Here is a 21,561-nt window from a genome sequence, read left to right as displayed (position 1 = left end):
CACAATGAGATACCACCTCACACCAGTTAGAATGGCGATCATTAAAAAGTCAGGAACAACAGGTGCTGAAGAGGATATGGAGAAATAGGAACACTTTTACACTGTTGGTGGGACTGTAAACTAGTTCAACCATTGTGGAAGACAGTGTGGCGATTCCTCAAGGGTCTACAACTAGAAATACTATTTGACCCAGCCATCCCATTACTGGGTATATACAAAGGATTATAAATCATGCTGCTATAAAGACACATGCACACGTATGTTTGTTGTGGCACTATTCACAATAGCAAAGACTTGGAAGCAATCCAAATGTCCATCAATGATAGACTGGATTAAGAAAATGTGGCACATATACACCATGGAATACTATGCAGCCACAAAAAAGGATGAGTTCATGACCTTTGCAGGGACATGGATGAAGCTGGAAATCATTATTCTGAGCAAACTATGGCAAGGACAGTAAACCAAACACCGCATGTTCTCACTCATAGGTGGGAATTGAACAACGAGAACACTTGGACACAGGATGGAGAACATCACACACTGGGGCCTGTTAGAAGATATACCTAATGTAAATGACGAGTTAATGGGTGCAGCACACCAACATGGCAGATGAAACCTGCACGTTGTGCACATGTACCCTAGAACTTAAAGTATAATAATAATTTGTAAAAATGCATTTACTATCCTAATAAATACATTATAAAGACAAAATATCATAAATTGTACCATCATAAGTTGGGGACCATCTGTATATCATCAAACAGGGCAAAATGTAGGGCTCTTCTGATTTTTTTGTTTGTTTGTTTTGACACAGTATCGCTCTGTCACCCAGGCTGTGGTGCAGTGGCGTGATCCTGGCACACTGCAGCCTTGGCCACCCAGGCTCAAGTGATCTTTCCATCTCAGCTTCCCAAGTAGCTGGGACCACAGGTGCAAGCCACCTCCCCCGGCTAAATTTTGTACTTTTTTGTAGAGACCAGGTTTCCGCTATTTTGCCCAGGCTGGTCTGGAACTCCTGGGCTCAAGTGATCTGCTTGCATCAACTTCCCAAAGTGCTGGGATCACAGACTTGAGCCACCACACCAGGCGGGGCTCTTCTTTTTGTTAAAATTGTTTCTAATACATATGGAGGGAGAACAATTATTTTGTAACTATCATAGTAAAGACTAGTTTAGGAAAAATCAATAATACTGCTAAATTGTGAGAGAGGGGTTTGCTGAGGAGCAGAATATTTGCAGAAAATTCAAGTGTCTCCCCCATAGATTGCTTATTAGTTGCAAGAGGAAAACCAGCAATTTATACAGTGGAGAAACTGGGATCAAATTAACATCACTAATGAGAGACAAACAATATCATGCGCCTCCAAATGTGGTCTCGTGTAAAGAATATAACCTCACATATGTAATATTACAATCAGGAATACATAACCTGAATCTAATCATGAGGAAACATGAGATAAACCCAAAGTAGGGAAGATTCTGTAAAATAACTGCAACACACACACACACATACACCCCTAAGGGTGGTGACAATGTGTCAATTTGATTGTTGTAATCATTTCACAATGTATTATGTATATCAAATCATCATGCTGTATAACTTGAATAAATACAATTTTTGTCAACTATACCTAACACTGAAATGAACAAATGAACAAATGATAAATAATTGGCCTGCACTCTTCAAAAATCTCAATGTCACAAAAATACAAATGTGAGGAACTCTTCCATATTAAAGGAGATTAAAAAGATATGGTAACTAAATATAGTATGTGATCCTGTACTAGATCTATATTGGAGGGAAAAAAATGTTAAATTAAGACATTACTGGAAAAATTGACAAATCTGAATATTGGCTGTAGATTAGATTTCATATAAATATTGTATCAATGTTAAATATCCTTAATTTGATAAACATTCAAGAGGATACCCTGGTTCTTAAGAAATTCACACTTTAGAAATAAGGGGTAAAAGAGCATAGTGTATGTAACCTATTTTAGAATGATTCATAAAATACAAATAATAGGCTCATTATATATTTATACATACATATTATACATGAAGAATAGTATAACAAGTGTGGCAAAATGTTAAGAAGTGGTGGATCTCAGTAAAGGACAATAGGAGTTCTCTATTATTCTTATAACTTTTCTGTAAGCTTAAAATTATTTCAAAATACAAAGTTTAAAAAAAAAAAAAGGGCAGGGCTTGGAGGCTCACGCCTGTACTCCTAGCACTTTGGGAAGCCGACGCGGGCAGATCACCTGACATCAGGAGTTCGAGACCAGCCTGGCCAACATGGTGAAACCTCGTCTCTACCAAAAATACAAAAATCAGCCAGGTGTGGTGGCGCGTACCTGTAAATTCCAGCTACCCGGGAGACTGAGGAAGGAGAATCGCTGGAACCCAGGAGATGGAGGCTGCAGTGAGCCGAGATCGAGTCACTGCACTCCAGCCTGGACGACAGTGAGAGACTCCGTCTCAAAAAAAAAGAAAAAGAAATACTCACTAACATCGAGGAAAAGAGCTTTCATTTAATAACAGAGATCTAAGTTTGTGCGCTACTTCTGTTTGTTATATATCCTTCCTTAAGCATCACACTTTTCTCACCTGCAAAACACCATCCCAAACTTACAGAAGTCTCTTTTGGTCCATACAAATTATGTGTATGAGAGATCTCCTAACTGTAAGTTATACAAATGACATTATAATGTTAAATACTTAGGAGTTTACCAAAATAAAGAATGGAGTTCTTAAGGTACCGTACACACTTATTACAGTTATAACAAACTATGGAATAAGCGGTAGTGGTGTAAACGGTGTTCCTTAAAGGAGGGTAATGTTTTTTTCCCTGTTCCGTCAAGTCTTAAACGCTTGACATTTTAAAATAGTTTCAAACCCTTTCCGGAATTAGAAGTGGTATTTCGGACCGTGAAGTAACCGATCAGCTATAAGTGTTCCATCTTTAAGGCCTGCTCTTTTACCCGTCTTCAGGAGGTCTTCCGAGAGAGGGCCCGCGGCATACTCCCGCCCAAGCCCGAACTCTCCGCAGCGCTTCCGGCCCTTGGCCCAGAAGTCTGGAACCCTGGGCCGGCTGCAAAGGAGTGTCTGCCGCGCATGCGCGCCCCGACTCAGCCTTTCCGGAGTGATCCTTCTCGTTACGTCACCACCGGCCTCGCTCGGACGGCAACCGGCGGGAGTTTTTCAAAATGGTAGTGCATAGGCACCGCCCAGGCCTCGGAAGGTGTCAGGGAGAACTTTCCGTGGTTTTAGCGTCGTCGCCTGGAGCGGCGGTCTAGAGAGCCGAGCCTGATGGGCGCCAAGACCGGCTGGCTGCTTGGAGCGCTGCCTCGAAGGGACTGCGTGAAGGAAACTAATCCGGAGAACCCAGGCCAGGGCCTGGAAATATGGCGACCTGCATCGGGGAGAAGATCGAGGTGAAAAGACTAGGCAGTCTGCAGCAGGGCGGGTGGGAGTAGTTGTGGGATGACACGAGACCGCTGTGGGAAGGGGAGCGAACGAAGCTAACGGCTGCGGGGCGGGCACCGAGGTGCTTAGGGAGGGTCCCAACCGCCCAGGCCTCAGCTGTTTAGGGGCGGAGCGGCCCGCCCCGCGGAGACTGTAAGAGTAGGGGAGGCGGGACAGGTGAGACCCTCGCCGCCTGGCAGTGTCCCCAGGCACTGCGGCTTTCTGTCAGCAATCCCGCCCGAGCTGCCGCGCTAGAGCAGGGCAGGGCTACCTCACACTTCTCCAAGGGGATGGCGGTTATCTCCGGCGGGAGTTGCGGCGGGATTCTGACCAGGCCCTCGGCTCCCAGGGGTTGGCTGGAGATGGGAGGAGGGCGCTTAGGCTGCACTGAGGTTGAGGAACCAGATCACTAGGGTGCACCATCACCCTGAGCTTCCAGTCCAGCCTGGAAGCTCAGGGATCCCCGCACGGAGTCAACATGCCTTCCACCCTAGACACCTGCTGCATCGAGGTGTAATACCTGCCTGAATTTTGTCAAATTCCCCACTCGATCCATTTTATCTTCTTTTTCCATCCCCTTCCCATCTTCCTTTCTACTGTGAGTCATCACACATAATCTTTAATTTTAACTTTTAAGGATTTTAAAGTTGGAAATCTGCTTGGTAAAGGATCATTTGCTGGTGTCTACAGAGCTGAGTCCATTCACACTGGTTTGGAAGTTGCAATCAAAATGGTAAGAATAAACTAATCAACTTCTCTCCTGTACTTTGCAAGTAACTAGAGAGATATCAGAGATGTAAGAAACTCCTTACCCACCAGCCTTTCCTTTGATTATGGTGTAAGGAACACTTTGCATAGGCAGAAGACAATAGTGCCAAGTCCAGCCGTTGAACTTAAGACTATTTTAGGAAAGCCTTGACCTTGCTTAAATAAGTTTTATCTTCATTAATGTTCAGTAGACCTCGTTTATGGTGTAATTATCCATACTTGGAGTAATTAGTAGAAATCAACTAACAAATAATTTGTTTGTAAGAGTTCATTGTGTATAATTCTGTATTTTCCTGTAACAATAAAAAATATTATTCTTGATTGTTAAAAGTCAGTCTAATAGGAGTAACATAAACATAAGCAAATTAAGAATCATTTGTCAGCCGGGTGGGTGGCTCACGCCTGTAACCTTAACACTTTGGGAGTCTGAGGCAGGTGGATCGCCTGAGCTCAAGAGTTTGAAAACAACTGTGCAACATGGTGAAACCTCCTCTCTACCAAAAATACAAAAATTAGCCGGTGCTGGGCACGGTGGCACATGCCTGTAATCCCAGTACTTTGGGAGGCCGAGGCGGGTGGATCCCCTGAGGTCGGTAGTTCAAGACCAGCCTGACTAACATGGAGAAACCCCATCTCTACTAAAAATACCAAATTAGCCGAGTGTGGTGGCACATACCCGTAATCCCAGCTACTCTGGAGGCTGAGCAGGAGAATCGCTTGAATCCGGGAGGCAGAGGTTGTGGTGAGCCGAGATCGCACCATTGCACTCCAGCCCAGACAACAAGAGCAAAACTCCATCTCAAAAAAAAAAAAAAAATTAGCCGGGTGTGGCGGCACGTGCCTGTGGCCCCAGCTACTCAGGAGGCTGAGGTGGGAGGATTGCTTCCGCCTGGGAGGTTGAGGCTGCAGTGAACTGTGATCATGTCACTGCACTCCAGCCTAGGTGACAGAGTGAGACCCTGTCTTTAAAAAAAAAAATATCATTTATCTAAACCACTTAGAAAAAGAAATGGAGGTTTTGCTTTAAAATTTGCCTGAATTGGGATTTTTTTTTTCTTACAGTTAGGCTGGTTGTGCTATTAGATTATTTAAATTGAGATAGGATATTAGAATTAATTGGGCAAACTTTTACCAAGCATCCTCTCTGCCGAGCACTCTGCTAGGTGCATGAGGAAAACAGATAACAGTAGGTTGACCGCAAAGACATATAAAAGGACTTCAGTCTATTTTAAAGTATACTTTATTTTCAAAGTTCACTTTTAACCAGTTTACATTTGAAAGTCTGTCAACATTTAAACCTGTTATTTTTAGATAGATAAGAAAGCCATGTACAAAGCAGGAATGGTACAGAGAGTCCAAAATGAGGTGAAAATACATTGCCAATTGAAGCATCCTTCTATCTTGGAGGTAAGATACAAATTTTGTAGAAGTGACCAAGGACAGTGAATTTTTGAATATTTTAATTTATTATGCCCTTTCACATTTCAGCTTTATAACTATTTTGAAGATAGCAATTATGTATATCTGGTATTAGAAATGTGCCATAATGGAGAAATGAACAGGTATCTAAAGAATAGAGTGAAACCCTTCTCAGAAAATGAAGGTAGGCGTCTGTTTTTGTTTGTTTTGTTTGGGTGGATAAAAGTTTTGCATTTTAAAGTGTAGTTTTGAGGAATATGCTATTTTGTAATATATAGTAAAACTGTTTGAATTGTTACTTTCAGCTAGAAAAGATTTCCTCCGTCCCAAGCTGCTAATTCTTAAAACAATTCAATTATTACAGTAGTAAAGTAAGAAATTTGTTACCCTTCTGTCCTTAAAACATTTTAAATTAAATTATTGGCAGCAGTTTACTGTGTATTTTTTCAAATGTAGTAAGCTTTTTAGGATGCCATTGGTGACTATAAAGTAGTTCTAAATCAAGCACAAATAGCCATTGAAACTGTTTATTATAGAAAACATGAAACATGCAAGTAGTGTTCTATAATGAGTCCCCTGAACTTAACACTCAGCTTCCCAAACTAGTGACTCATGGTGATATTATTTCATCTTTACCGTTTTTACTACCCTGATTTTCCAAAGTATTTTGACGCAAATTATAGACATATTTTTAACTATAAATATTTCAAAATATAGATTTCTTTAAAAACATAGCCACAAAGTCATTATCACACCTAATAATTCTTTACTATCAAATATATAGCTTCAGATTTCCTCAATTTCTCATGATTTTTTGCAGTTCAAAGCAGAACCAAATAAGGTCTATACATTAACACAAATTATTGTTTTCAAGTTATTGCTCTGCTAACTGAGATTACAGACAGGCTAACAGAAGTAGTTGCTGATAGGCTTCTTGTACATCTGAATCTATATAAGCCATTGGAAAACAATGTGGGCATAACATTAGAGTTACGGGAATATTTATATTCTTTGACTCAGGTTCCATTGTTAGACGTTTATTGCAAAGAAATAATGCAAATTTAAAAAAAAATGATACTCATATTGATAATGACTACTGCATTTTTTTTATAATACTTCATAAAAAAGGCCTTATTAGGCCGGGCGCAGTGGCTCACGCCTGTAATCCCAGCACTTTGGGAGGCTGAGGCAGGTAGATCACCTGAGGTCAGGAGTTCGAGACCAGCCTGGCCAACATGGTGAAGCCCTGTCTCTAATAAAAATGCAAAAATTAGCCGAGCATGGTGGCTCATGCCTGTAATCCCAGCTACTTGGGAGGCTGAGATGGTTGGATCACAAGGTCCGGAGATCAAGACCATCCTAGCCGACATGGTGAAACCCCATCTCTACTGAAAATACAAAAAAATTAGCTGGGTGTGGTGGTACTCTCCTGTAATCCCTGCTACTCGGGAAGCTGAGGCAGGAGAATTGCTTGAACCCTGGAGGCAGAGATTGCAGTGAGCTGAGATTGTGCCACTGCACTCCAGCCTGGTGACAGCAAGACTCCATCCTAAAAAAAAAAAAAAAAAACTTACAAACTGAGTACTTGGGAGAGTTTGGGGGACATCGATGGAACTTTAGCTTTTTCTTTTTTTTAACAATTAGAATATATGTATGAAATGTTTGTGCAATTGTTTTTCTTTTTTTTTTTTTTTTTATTTGAGACAGAGTCCTGCTCTGTCGCCCAGGCTGGAGTGCAGTAGCGCTATCTTGGCTCACTGCAAGCTCCTCCTCCCATGTTCATGCCATTCTTCTGCCTCAGCCTCCTGAGTAGCTGGGACTGCAGGCACCTACCACAGCGCCCAGCTAATTTTTCTGTATTTTTTGTAGAGATGGGGTTTCACTGTGTTAGCCAGAATGGTCTCGATCTCCTGACCTCGTGATCTGCCCATCTCGGCCTCCCAAAGTGCTGGGATTACAGGCGTGAGCCACCGTGCCTGGCCCAGTGTGCAACTGTTTTTCTTAATTGCCATGGTTACCCTAATGACTCTTAATTGCTAAAAAAAATTAAGCTTCTCTTAACTGCATGTAAAACACTCATCAGTTGGAAAGAACAAAGATTAAAAGGAATGCCTAGTTTTCTTAAAGGTTGATATGATATCTTTAGAGTGGTGTGATGGTACCACTCTGGTAATTGCTGGTAATTAAAGTGACTGGTAAATCTAAGCTCCAAGCCAGTGTTCTACTACAGTGCTGGAATATTGTAGTAGAACATTTACCTGGGTTTCATAATGTATACTAAATACTAGATGCTGAATCTTCCAGAGTTTCCAAATTGTAAATTCTCTTTTTTTAAATCCTAACAGCTCGACACTTCATGCACCAGATCATTACAGGGATGTTGTATCTTCATTCTCATGGTATACTACACCGGGACCTCACACTTTCTAACCTCTTACTTACTCGTAATATGAACATCAAGATTGCTGATTTTGGGCTGGCAACTCAGTTGAAAATGCCACATGAAAAGCACTATACATTATGTGGAACTCCTAACTACATTTCACCGGAAATTGCCACTCGAAGTGCACATGGCCTTGAATCTGATGTTTGGTCCCTGGGCTGTATGTTTTATACATTACTTATCGGGAGACCACCCTTTGACACTGACACAGTCAAGAACACATTAAATAAAGTAGTATTGGCAGATTATGAAATGCCAACTTTTTTGTCAATAGAGGCCAAGGACCTTATTCACCAGTTACTTCGTAGAAATCCAGCAGATCGTTTAAGTCTGTCTTCAGTATTGGACCATCCTTTTATGTCCCAAAATTCTTCAACGAAAAGTAAAGATTTAGGAACTGTGGAAGACTCAATTGATAGTGGGCATGCCACAATTTCTACTGCAATTACAGCTTCTTCCAGTACCAGTATAAGTGGTAGTTTATTTGACAAAAGAAGACTTTTGATTGGTCAGCCACTCCCAAATAAAATGACTGTATTTCCAAAGAATAAAAGTTCAAATGATTTTTCTTCTTCAGGAGATGGAAGCAGTTTTTATACTCAGTGGGGAAATCAAGAAACCAGTAATAGTGGAAGGGGAAGAGTAATTCAAGATGCAGAAGAAAGGCTACCACATTCTCGATACCTTCGTAGAGCTTATTCCTCTGATAGATCTGGCACTTCTAATAGTCAATCTCGAGCAAAAACATATACAATGGAACGATGTCACTCAGCAGAAATGCTTTCAATGTCCAAAAGATTAGGAGGAGGTGAAAATGAAGGGAGATACTCACCCACAAACAACAATGCCAACATTTTTAACTTCTTTAAAGAAAAGACATCCAGTAGTTCTGGATCTTTTGAAAGACCTGACAACAATCAAGCACTGTAAGAATAACTCTATCAAAGACATTTTGGTTTTTGTAACGTTATACTAGTATAAATATGAAGCTGCATCTAAGCGGGGGGTTACCAGGGAAATGAATGTCTAAAAAAAAAAAAAAAAAAACACTCATATGGATTTTGACCTATGGTTAACAGTCTTAAAAGGAGTGTGTGTGTTCATGAATGTGTTTATAAAATTGTTTAATATTTGGAAATTCTTAGTCTTATTTTTTAATTTTATATGGAGTGAGTCTCCAGTGCAAAGTATCATATATATTAGTCATGCCTTACCCCCAAAGTACTTTAATAATAACTGTATACATAGATAGAAAAGCTGAGCCTGAGTGTTCATAACACTGACTGCTTCCAACATGAAAACTAATTTTTAGTGACTGTAGTGTGTGATTTTTTCTTTTTCTGTTCATTTTATGATTTTTATGCTTAAATTATAAGAGGGCAGTAGCCACATAGAAATGCTGTCAAAGTGCCCTGGGCATTTTGGCATGGGAGTTTAGCTTTTTAGAGATAGCATAGTTATGCCAATATTGTTTTCTATAGTTATTCTAAAATGTTCAGGTATTCAAATCAGAAGAAATCCTTTTCTAATATTTTTACCTTAAAAAGTTACCTGATAATTTTTTATTAGCTTATGAGATTTTTTTGTTTGTTTATATAGCTCCAGTCATCTTTGTCCAGGAAAAACTCCTTTTCCATTTGCAGACCCGACACCTCAGACTGAAACGGTACAACAGTGGTTTGGGAATCTGCAAATAAATGGTGAGTTTTTAATGGAGTATTTAATCAAGAATTAATTACTTGGACACTTACCAAGCATTGCAGTGTTGTATATGAGATTTTTAAAGAAAATCATTTTCTTGCTTGGTGCAGTAGTTCATGTCTGTAATCCCAACACTTGTGAGGCCAAGGCAGGTGGATTGCTTGAGGCCAGGAATTCAAGACCAGTTTGGGCACATAACAAGACCCTGTATCTACAAAAAATAAAAAATCAGTTGAGTGTAGTGGCATGTACCTGTAGTGCCAGCTACTTGAGAAACTAAGCCAGGAGGATTGCCTGAGCCCAGGAGTTCAAGGCTGCAGTGAGCTATGATCACACTGCACTCCAGCCTGTGTGACAAGAGACAGAGACCCTGTCTCAAAAAAAAAAAAAAGCATTGGCCAGGTGTGGTGGCTCATGCCTGTAATCCTAGCACTTTGGGAGGCCAAGCCAGGCAGATCACTTGAGGTCAGGTGTTCAAGACCAGCCTGGCCAACATGGTGAAACCCCGTATCTACTAAAAATACAAAAATTAGCTGGACATGGTGGCACACACCTGTAATCCCACCTACTTGGATGGCTGAGGCACAAGAATCACTTGAACCTGGGAGACAGAGGTTGCAGTGAGCTGAGATCACGCCACTGCACTCCAGCCTGGGTGATAGAGCGAGACTCTGTCTCAGAAGAAAAAAAAAAGCACTTTCAGTATGTCTCAATAAAGCTGTCTTACAGTGTTTGAATATTTGCTATAAGTCAGCCACTGTCCTTAATGTTTAACATATATTAAGTTCTCACAAACATGAGGAAGATACTGTTATTATCTCCTTACAGATGAGGAAACTGGGTACACGTCTCAATTTGCCCAAGCTATGTGACCATTCAGTAGAGGAGCCAGGGTTCGAACATAAGTAGTCTGGCTCGGAGACTTTATTCTTAACCCCTGCTCTTGCAGCCACTCTATAATCAGCACCTTCTATCAGTGCCCATAAAATAATCAAAAGATGATTGACCTTATTTTTAAGTGGAAGCTGATAAGGACATTATAGGGTACCAGTGGGACCTCACACTAAAGTACAGAGCTACTAAAACCTAAACATTTTTAAACAGCTGTCATCCAAGTCATTATGTTGTTTATAATACAGAGTTTGAAGGTTAAATAATGAACATGACAGATTCACAGAAGGTGAACTGGGAAATAATGATGGGAAAAAGAATAAAAAAGACATATGGAGGGGAGGAGATGATTTTTTACCAAGTATCGTATTACCTCATAGACAAAAAGCAAATAACACAGCTGTAATTTAAGCAGAGAGTTGTATGTTATCTTGAGTCTATTCTTCTTTTCTTTTTTTTTTAATGTATATTATTCTCAGAAGCCCAAAAGGAAATTAATCTTTTGTACTAATTGGAGATAATTCAGGTTTGTTTTTTAAACTATAAAACTGCCACATACTTAATTTTTCACATCTGTTGTGTTTACAGATACTTATATTTAGTAACACAGACTTGTCTGAGATGGAGAAATAACCTTGTTTATAATAATCCAGTAGTGCTTCTGCAATTTTTCAATTTATTATTTGATACAAAATACTTTCTGTCATAATGAGAGTGGGGAGAAAGCACTAAAAAGTCATTTAAGAAAAAAAACTGTAATTCAAATTTTTAGAGTGTAGCATTGAAAAATTGCCTTACCAAGTTTTATATAATCTAATCATTTGAAGCCTTTAAAAGATGCTGTTCTGTATGTGAACTTTAAAACCATACAAAATAAAAATTGGTAAAATTAATGACTTTTTAAAAAAATGTGTGTGCAAGTACATTTGTAATGTTAAATATTACTGTTAAAGCTGTTCATATAGTGTTTTTGCTTTTAGTTGCATATTTTCATTAATTACAAGTATTTCTAAGTAAAGATGGGCTAGACAGTTCTTAGCTTAAAGAGAGTAAATTTATATATTTTTCTCATGTAGAATGATTACTTGGGAACTCAAATCTGCTTTTGTTGGAGCATTGGCGATTGCATGCTTTAGGATTAATAGGTGACCATATAGTGACTGGTTTTTGCCTTAATTGAAAAATTAATTTTATGTTAATATCTTTTGTGTCTTAGTCTTAGGAATACTAAAGATATTTCTTCACAATCTGGTTTAAAATGTTCTTTCAAAGTCATGTCTTAAACTGCTTATTTGTTAGAAAATTATGAGCTCTTATTTTGTTTTTTTTACTAGATTTCTTTTGTTTAAAAAATGCTATTATAATCAGAGTGACATTGTTTTGGGTCAACTTGAGTTTTTAGTTATTTACTAAATTGCTTCATTCTATGTATATTACAGCTCATTTAAGAAAAACTACTGGATATGACAGCATCAGCCCAAACCGGGATTTCCAGGGCCATCCAGATTTGCAGAAGGACACATCAAAAAATGCCTGGACTGATACAAAAGTCAAAAAGAACTCTGATGCTTCTGATAATGCACATTCTGTAAAACAGCCAAATACCGTGAAATATATGACTGCACTTCACAGTAAACCTGAGATAATCCAACAAGAATGTGTTTTTGGCTCAGATCCTCTTTCTGAACAGAGCAAAACTAGGGGTATGGAGCCACCATTGGGTTATCAGAATCGTACATTAAGAAGCATTACATCTCCGTTGGTTGCTCACAGGTTAAAACCAATCAGACAGAAAACAAAAAAGGCTGTGGTATGTCTGTTATTTTCCTAAGTTACTACATAACATTTTACTTGAGAATACAATTCTTGAGAACATTTTTTAGTCCTCTGTAATGTCCTTGTACTTTGGGGTGTATACATGATCAACTTTATTAAAGAGAAAAGAGACTGGGTGTTTATGGAAAAACAGCTCTTGTTTCCCTGTCTTCTTAAGAATAGTGAATTGATACTGATACGTTTTGAATTTTAAATTATTAATTTAAAGTAGATTTGAATGAAAAACATTTTAAAATAATACTGGCTCTATGCTGGGTTAAAGATTATTTTGTTCACAATTCCAGTCTGAGCTAATATTATCCTTTTGCTTCTATTTTTATTGTTTCTAAATTTAATCCCATCTCAATTTTTAAAAAACTAGAAAATATAACTTTTATTTTTTTAGCATCTGGAACTAAAGAAAAGGCATATGCACATTTAAGTTTAGAGTTTAAAAATTATTGTATGTGAACTGAGAATGCTGTGTGTTTTTTTAATTCTATCTTTATCCTGTTCTTTGTTCGCATTTTACTTCCCATTTCATCCTTGCCTTTCTTTGGCTTGCTATTATCTTTTCAAAGTCCTTATTCTCCACCCTACCTTCTGTTTGCTTTCTGCTCATTGATTATCATTTGACACTTCATTATACATTCTTACCTTTGCACCATATGGTTCACAGTTGTGCTCAAATATACCTCTGATCTGGACTGTTATAGTGAAGCAGCTATTTGATTTTGACTTCAATATTTGTTTCTGCCATGGTTAAGTACTCCTAAGTATTATGTATGTCAGAGCTGTTCTAGTAAACAAAATAATTATTACTGATTTTTTGGGTTTTTTTTTTAGGTGAGCATACTTGATTCAGAGGAGGTGTGTGTGGAGCTTCTAAAGGAGTATGCTTCTCAAGAATATGTGAAAGAAGTTCTTCAGATATCTAGTGATGGAAATATGGTAATGTGTAGTTACTTTATTACCTTGCAACTTCAAATTATCGTTTAAGCACATTTAGCATTCTAATTCATTTTATAATGATAAGTTTTTTTTTAATCAGTTTCCTGGTATGATAGTGTCTCTGGAATTCAAAAATTGAAATAGCATATTAAATATATTTAAATAAATTGGTGCAGTGTTAAAAATAATTATATCTGGTAAGAAAATCTAAACTTTTGGTTTAAGTTAAAAAACAAAAAAATTACTTTTACATAATATTTAACATTTTTCTATAAAATAATATTTAATGTTACATTTAAACACTTTTTATATGTTTTAGCAATATATAGTACTGGAACTTAATGTCATGTAATTAGAATTTTTCAGAAATCTTTTGGCAGATCACTATTTATTATCCAAATGATGGAAGAGGTTTTCCTCTTGCTGATAGACCACCCTCACCTACTGACAACATCAGTAGGTACAGCTTTGACAATTTACCAGGTATGTGAATTTACTAGGGAGTAAATTTTGATAGTAGATTTATATGTATATATGTATAAACTCCATATATAGATATAATAAATTATAAATAGCTTCAGTCAAACTTAAGGTCATATATTCTTGTACTTTGTTTTTGGTGAGAGTTGCATGCCTTTAATGCAATGTTTATTGTTAATATTCTGTGTTATAATGGTACTGTAAGTAAAAACTAACGCTAGAACATTAGTCATATGTCTCACAAATGTAATTTGTATACTTGTTTAGAATGTGGCTATAGTTGTGTTAAAAAAATTTCAACATTGTGCTTGCTTCAGAGCACATATACTAAAGTTGGAATGTTACAGAGAACATGGCCCCCGTGACTCACAAATTTATGAAGCCTTCTGTATTTAAAGAATAATTCACCATGTATGTGGCTTTTCACCTTTGAAATCACTGCTGCTACATAAGTGATTATTTATAATTATAGTTAACCAAATTTGACTCCCAGTTTGGTTTCTGAATGTTATGGACTGGGGACATAAGTACTGAATAGTAAGACTTCATTGAGGTTACTCTTAGAAAAGAATAAGAAAATCTGTCTAATGTAACCCTATTAGAAATCACAATAAATAGATAAAACTATATGTCAGGTCAACACTTTCTTTCCTAATGTTAAGTTTTTTTTTTTTTCCTTAGAAAAATACTGGCGAAAATATCAATACGCTTCCAGGTTTGTACAGCTTGTAAGATCTAAGTCTCCCAAAATCACTTATTTTACAAGATACGCTAAATGCATTTTGATGGAGAATTCTCCCGGTGCTGATTTTGAGGTTTGGTTTTATGATGGTAAGTACCATTTGGAAATGGTAATTTGTTCCTTTAGTTTGTAATTTAGTAGTTATGTATATGTGGGTTTTTAAAATTCAACACAGCCAGTTTTAAAGATGGGTATGTGTGTAACTATACATATAAATTGCACATCAGAGTATACATGTCAGATCATATTAACCAAAATTTATCGAGCCTTCCTTTAAACAATTTATCCTATAATATGTATATTGGTCCTCTTTTCCTACTTAGCTCCGGTTTACATCTAGGCTGATGGTATAAAAATCACATGAAATGAGCGATGTCCTGTTTATTATTAGAACTCTTAAATGGACATATACCACATTATCAGAATTATAAATGTAGCAAAAAGGATAGGGTTGAGTCTAAATCTATTCTGTAAAGATGAATGTTCTTATTTTCTAAATCTATTCTATAAAAATGAACTATTTTTTAATCTATAAAACTCCTTTAAGGGACACAAAGCATTCATATCACACAGTACACATATAATTATAGCTATCCTTCAATTATGTTTTTGTATGAATATAGTGATTTTTTAAAATATAGAAGTATCAGGCTTAAACCAGATATATGTTGGGAAAAATATGGATGACCTATATTTATTGAATACTTTGATAGTCTCATTTTATTAATAGTCAATAAATGAATAAAAACGATACCTTGATCTAGGTGCCATTATATACTGGTATGATAATAAATATAAATCTAGGAATATTTTTAAAAAGGATAAGAAAACAGTTTCCTGATTTTTATTTATTTTTTTTTTTTTTTAGGGGTAAAAATACACAAAACAGAAGATTTCATTCAGGTGATTGAAAAGACAGGGAAGTCTTACACTTTAAAAAGTGAAAGTGAAGTTAATAGCTTGAAAGAGGAGATTAAAATGTATATGGACCATGCGAATGAGGTACATACCTAATTATAGGTTTTTCATACCAATTAATAATGATTACAAATGACATAGGTGAAACAATGACGGAAGCACTCTTCTTTTGAAATAGGGTCATCGTATTTGTTTAGCACTGGAATCCATAATTTCAGAAGAGGAAAGGAAAACTAGGAGTGCTCCCTTTTTCCCAATAATCATAGGAAGGTAAATGTCTGAAAATTTTAAACATGTGGCTAAAATGTTTTAAAAGTTTGGTGTTTATATTATAAACATTCTTTAGTTTTCTGTAAATTGAAAGCTTCAAGGGAATATATTTGGACTTTTCTCCTTCAGAAAACCTGGTAGTACTAGTTCACCTAAGGCCTTATCACCTCCTCCTCCTGTGGATTCAGATTACCCAGCGAGAGATAGAGCATCTTTCAATAGAGTGGTCATGCATAGTGCTGCTTCTCCATCACAGGCACCAATCCTTAATCCCTCTGTAAGTAAATATATGTCACTTCTATACTTTAAACCTTTCAATGATTGCCTGATGCCCTTCATATAAAATAGTTTATTGTGACTTTACTATCATCTACGTACTTTTCCAGCCTCATCCTGAGCCACTTTATCTTATACTATCTATGTTTGAGCCTCAAAGGCCTTCTTTCAGTTCTTTAAACAAGTCAAAGGGCCTTTTCACATGCTGTTCACTTGACCTGGAACTCTTTTCCCCAAACACTTAACTTTATATGCGTAAGTCTTATTTTTCAAGTCTCTGTTTAAATGTTACCTCAATGAGCCCTAATCTCAGCCCTCTCGGAAAAGCTAAATGTATTAACATATACATATATAGTTGTTTTATTTTTACTAGTAAAATATCATTAACTGCCTAAATGCTCATGATAGACTCATGGTTAAATTTATTATATATTTAATGAACATGGCGATGAAGATTATATAGCAGTGTAGAAAAATGCAACATTAAAGAAACAGGTGTGTATGTTTGTGTGTACTCACACACATGCACAAAAAGAACATGCCATGGGATAAAAAGATGAAAGAAATCCACCAAAATGAAAACAGCAATTCTGCAGGGGGTTGGGGGATTCTTTTCTGTATTTTTCTAATTTCCAATAATGTGGTTATATTTTCATTAAAACATTTTTGTTTTTAAAAAATTAAGCTAATGAAAAATCCCATAATTGTCTGCTTTTGCTGAATTTGGCTTATAAAAATGCTGAGGAATAATATCTTCCTGTCCTTTATTCTTTGAGATGGTTACAAATGAAGGACTTGGTCTTACAACTACAGCTTCTGGAACAGACATCTCTTCTAATAGTCTAAAAGATTGTCTTCCTAAATCAGCACAACTTTTGAAATCTGTTTTTGTGAAAAATGTTGGTTGGGCTACACAGGTGAGAAGTTTCTAGTACAGTGCATTTTCTTGTTACGAATTTCTTTTCATTTTCACACTGATAAGACAATTACCAAAAAATACAAATCATTGTAATGCTATCTTTTTACAAGGAAGTTTTGTACCTTTTTACATTAGTTATATCATGAAAAATGTTAACTTCTTAAATTTGTGTTCAGTTGGAAGACTCCAGACATTGCTGATAACAGGTTGTCTGCTAGGGCTTGGGTGACCTACTTTTGCCATTTGTTTTTAAATTAGAGGTCATGATAATGACTAATCGTGAAGAGTAGAGTGTGATATCTGTGACGTTTTAGGTTTTGGAAATTATTTGTAATCAATATTAGTAGACTTTTTATTTTTTTTGAGATGGAGTCTCACACTCTCGCCCAGGCTGGAGTGCAGTGGCGCAATCTCAGCTCACTGCAAGCTCCGCCTCCTGGGTTCACGCCATTCTCCTGCCTCAGCCTCCCGAGTAGTTGAGACTATAGGCGCCCACCACCATGCCCAGCTAATTTTTTGTATTTTTAGTAGAGACGGAGTTTCACCATGTTAGCCAGGATGGTCTCAATCTCCTGACCTTGTGATCTGCCCGCCTCAGCCTCCCAAAGTGCTGGGATTACAGGCGTGAGCCACTGCACCCAGCCAGTAGAGTAACTTTCATTTGGCAAAAGAAGAAAAGGATTTTTCCATTAAAAGTCAAGTGAAAGCCAGGTGTGATGTCACGTGCCTATAGTCCCAATTACTCAAGAATCTGAGGTGGGAGGGTCATTGGAGTCCAGGAGTTTGAGGCCAGCCTGGGCAACAAAGCAAGACCCCACCTCTTTTAAAAAGTGAAGTCAGTATTGAGTTTCAAACTTACAGAATTTTATGTAGTTGTGAACCTATATGTGTATATTATCTAAAATCTTGAAACTTGGAGACTTCTGAGCCTGACACATGTACTTTTACTTAACAGTGAAGTAAAATGCAACCTAGTACTTTATGGGGGTAGGTAACATTTGTTGGGCACCTGCTTTGTGGTACCTACCATGTTTTTCACATACATTGTCTAGTTTGTCCCCCAAAATAACCTAGTAAAGGTGATGTATCTCCTTTTATAGATAGTAAAATTATGCTTCATAATGGTAGATTAACTTGCACAATCCTGTACTATACTCTTAAGTTGGCAGAGTCCAGATGTAAGCCTAGGTCGGTTTGATTTGGCGTCCATGTACTATGCACGTCTCCATTTTGAGTGACACATTGTGACTATTAATGACTAAAGAAGAAGTTTCAGAGGCTAAAATGTAATATTCTCAGGCCAGGAAAGAAATTCTCATGGCTTAAGGACAAAGAAAATGTTGCTTTTATTTCCTAAATCTCTTCTTGTTAAATACTAAATATTTCTTGTGGGGGAAAAAAACCAACAACCAAGAAATCCTAGTGGAAATTAATGGGAAACGGGATTCACTTATAATAATTTTAATATTATAATATCTTAGCTATTAAAGGAATAACCTGAAAAAGACATGAATATTCTCAGTGCTACTGCCATCATAGCCCCAAATTTGTAGTCACTTAGAGAGTTTTTTTTTTTTTTTAACTGTGGAAAACCTGTTAAATATGTTAAATATTAATACAGAACCACAAACCCTCTCCTGTATAGTAATTTTGTATGCTGCTACTGCTGCTTTTTTTTTTTTTCTATGCCTGTTCTTACCCATGCTTACTATTTTTCTAGTTAACTAGTGGAGCTGTGTGGGTTCAGTTTAATGATGGGTCCCAGTTGGTCGTGCAGGCAGGAGTGTCTTCTATCAGTTATACCTCACCAAATGGTCAAACAACTAGGTAAGTTCTTAAAATACTGGTTGAGATTCAGCCGTTTGCTATAATTTCTCTTTCTCTATGTGTTGAAATAGATGATTTAATAAAGATACTTCTTTCATTTTGACAATGATCATGTGATTCTTTAAACTGTTAATTATTCTTAGCAGTTCATATAGTCATTAATGCATATTTTATGATTATCTGTATTAACGCAGGGCAACTGGTATGAGTAATCCACTCTAAGAGGCTGGGTTCCTTGTAGCCTCACTGTTATAGCGTAACTCGATGGCCCTTTTCAGAAGTAAGGGACTTCTAATTCTAGGTTCAAATAATATACCACACCTGTTTACTTAAAAGAACAGAAAAAAGAAATCTTTATTTTAAGATATAACCTGCTTATTTTTCCCAAATGAAAGGCTATATCCCCAATCTAATGTAAAGTGATTAATGTTTGAAAGACTTTTTTGAATGTGTATATTCATTCTATATGAAAATGTGTGTCAGGCACCAAGCCAAAAATAAGAAATCTGGCAATGCGAAAAAAAAGGAGTTGTTTGCTTTCCTCATTTAAATCAGAACTTACTAAAAATAGGGTACTGACGATGCCAATGCAGATGTGCTCTTTTATGAGAACTGCTTATTGTAATGGAAGTACTTGGGACAAATATGTGTAGATACCTGCCAACTGCATTTTTGTGTTAAATTTAGATAATGCAGTGCCATCACTTAAATAACTGTGTTTCAAGTGAGAGGCTTTTTCAAAAGCTCTTTGAGGTGCTCCAGAAAGTGGAAGGATACAGATGCAAAGTGGGTAAAACCCTTGTTCCCAGGATACATGTTGACATTTTATTTGGTATGGTCATTTGGAAATTGCTAACATTTAAATAGAAATATATTCATAATGTGTTTAGCTTGATATTTTTCTGTATAATTAGGGCTTTTTTTTTTTTTTTTTTTTTTTTGGAGACAGTCTCGCTCTGTTGCCCAGGCTGGAGTCAGTGGTGTGACTTGGCTCACTGCAACCTCCGCCTCCTGGGTTCAAGCAATTCTCCTGCCTCAGCCTCCCAAGTAGCTCAGATTACAGGCATACACCACCACACCCGGCTAATTTTGTATTTTCAGTGAAGACAGGGTCTCCACATTTTGGCCAGGCTGGTCTCAAACTGCTGACCTCGTGATCCTCCCACTTTGGCCTCCCAAAGTGCTGGGATTACAGACGTTAGCCACCACGCCTGTCTGGGGCCTTTTACATTTAATGAGGAATCCAGATATTTGGCTTGCTTTTGAAATGATGAAGCCAGTTAAAGTTTGTCTAATTTTCCTTCTGTTATTTAAATATATTTAGAAAATGGTCTGTTTTAAAAGAAAAGAAACTGTGTATGCTTCACTTGATTTAGGTATCTAATAAATAATTGTTATAATTTTTCTATGGTGCCTCTTGTTATTGAAGAATTACCGAAAAATATAATGTGCTTTTTGGGTCTCTCAGAAACAAGTAATTCAGTTATGATTTTGTCTTTTTTTCTTTTGCTTCACTTAGGTATGGAGAAAATGAAAAATTACCAGAATACATCAAACAGAAATTACAGTGTCTGTCTTCCATCCTTTTCATGTTTTCTAATCCGACTTCTAATTTTCATTGATTAAAACTCCTTTCAGACATATAAGTTTAATAAATAACTTTTTTGTGGCTTTCAAGTAAAGTGATTTTTTTAATCTAATATAAAGTCTTCAGAAAGCCTTTCTATGAAAGAATTTTAACCTATAATGTAAAGGATGTATTCTGAGAGAACAAAGCAGAATGAAACTTGAATCACTTACTAAATATAGTGGGTATAAAACAGAATACCTGACTTTGCTCTTAGACCTTAACTCCCAAACTTACTATGTTCATATATTTGTATTGAACAATCTTTTAAGAGCAAAAATGTAAATGATGTGTGGTTTATTTGTGCTTTTATTGTTTTCCCTGCGTCTCAGACATGTTGAGAATCATGGACAAAACCTGCTGGAATTTTGGAATTTTTGAACATGTAAATAATGTATATTTATGTTATAAGTAACATATGTAAACATGTATATTTGTTTTATATTTATTTTTGTAGCACCAGTGTGTCTCATGAAACATTTTTGCAAATGCATTTTATAAAAAAATAATAAATATAGTGATAAGTTACATTATCTTTTGATTCATTTAATTAAATACTTATTTTAAAATAACTTACCAGTAAACTCACTTTTTAAATTTTATTGCCTGTTGAGGAGTCAATTAAATTTTAAATATTAATTTTGCAAATGTTAAATACATTGTTTCTCTATTATCTGAAAATCTTGGTATATTTTAATGAATTTTTTTTTAGTTATACGTTAAGTTCTGGATTACATGTGCAGAACGTGCAGTTTTGTTACATAGGTATACATATACCGTGGTAGTTTGCTGCACCCATCAACCCGTCACCTACATTGGGTATTTCTTCTAATGTTATCCCTCACCTAGCCTCCCATCCCCCTCAGGCCCCGGTGTGTGATGTTCCCCTTCCTAGGTCCATGTGTTTTTGTTTTTTGTTTTGTTTTGTTTTGTTTGAGACAGTCTCACTCTGTTGCCCAGGCTGGAGTGCAATAGCGCTATCTCATCTCACTGCAACCTCTGCCTCTCAGGCTTCAAGCGATTCTCCTGCCTCAGCCTCCCAAG

General features: G+C 36.8%; 1 protein-coding gene across 3 annotated transcripts; it reads left to right on the top strand.

The window, feature by feature from the left end:
• The first annotated feature begins 3,135 nt into the window (after nt 1-3,135).
• PLK4 (polo-like kinase 4) lies at nt 3,136-21,172 on the top strand. Of its 3 annotated transcripts, none has more exons than XM_011978229.1 (16): nt 3,136-3,439; nt 4,108-4,203; nt 5,550-5,645; nt 5,727-5,841; nt 8,003-9,026; nt 9,700-9,800; nt 12,132-12,502; nt 13,354-13,458; nt 13,839-13,941; nt 14,620-14,769; nt 15,549-15,682; nt 15,777-15,868; nt 15,998-16,145; nt 16,921-17,061; nt 18,784-18,890; nt 20,410-21,172. In XM_011978229.1, exons 1-16 carry the CDS (start codon nt 3,410-3,412, stop codon nt 20,510-20,512), a joined length of 2,916 nt encoding a protein of 971 aa, XP_011833619.1. In that variant the 5' UTR covers nt 3,136-3,409; the 3' UTR covers nt 20,513-21,172. The 3 variants fall into 3 exon arrangements, with proteins under 3 accessions (XP_011833619.1, XP_011833620.1, XP_011833621.1); XM_011978231.1 differs by lacking the exon at nt 3,136-3,439 and adding an exon at nt 3,507-3,647; XM_011978230.1 differs by lacking the exon at nt 5,550-5,645.
• Nucleotides 21,173-21,561: the final 389 nt, after the last annotated feature.

This window comes from Mandrillus leucophaeus, unplaced genomic scaffold, assembly GCF_000951045.1.
Source record: "Mandrillus leucophaeus isolate KB7577 unplaced genomic scaffold, Mleu.le_1.0 Scaffold191, whole genome shotgun sequence".
Taxonomy (NCBI): domain Eukaryota; kingdom Metazoa; phylum Chordata; class Mammalia; order Primates; family Cercopithecidae; genus Mandrillus; species Mandrillus leucophaeus.
This window is presented reverse-complemented; position numbering and strand designations above follow the sequence as displayed.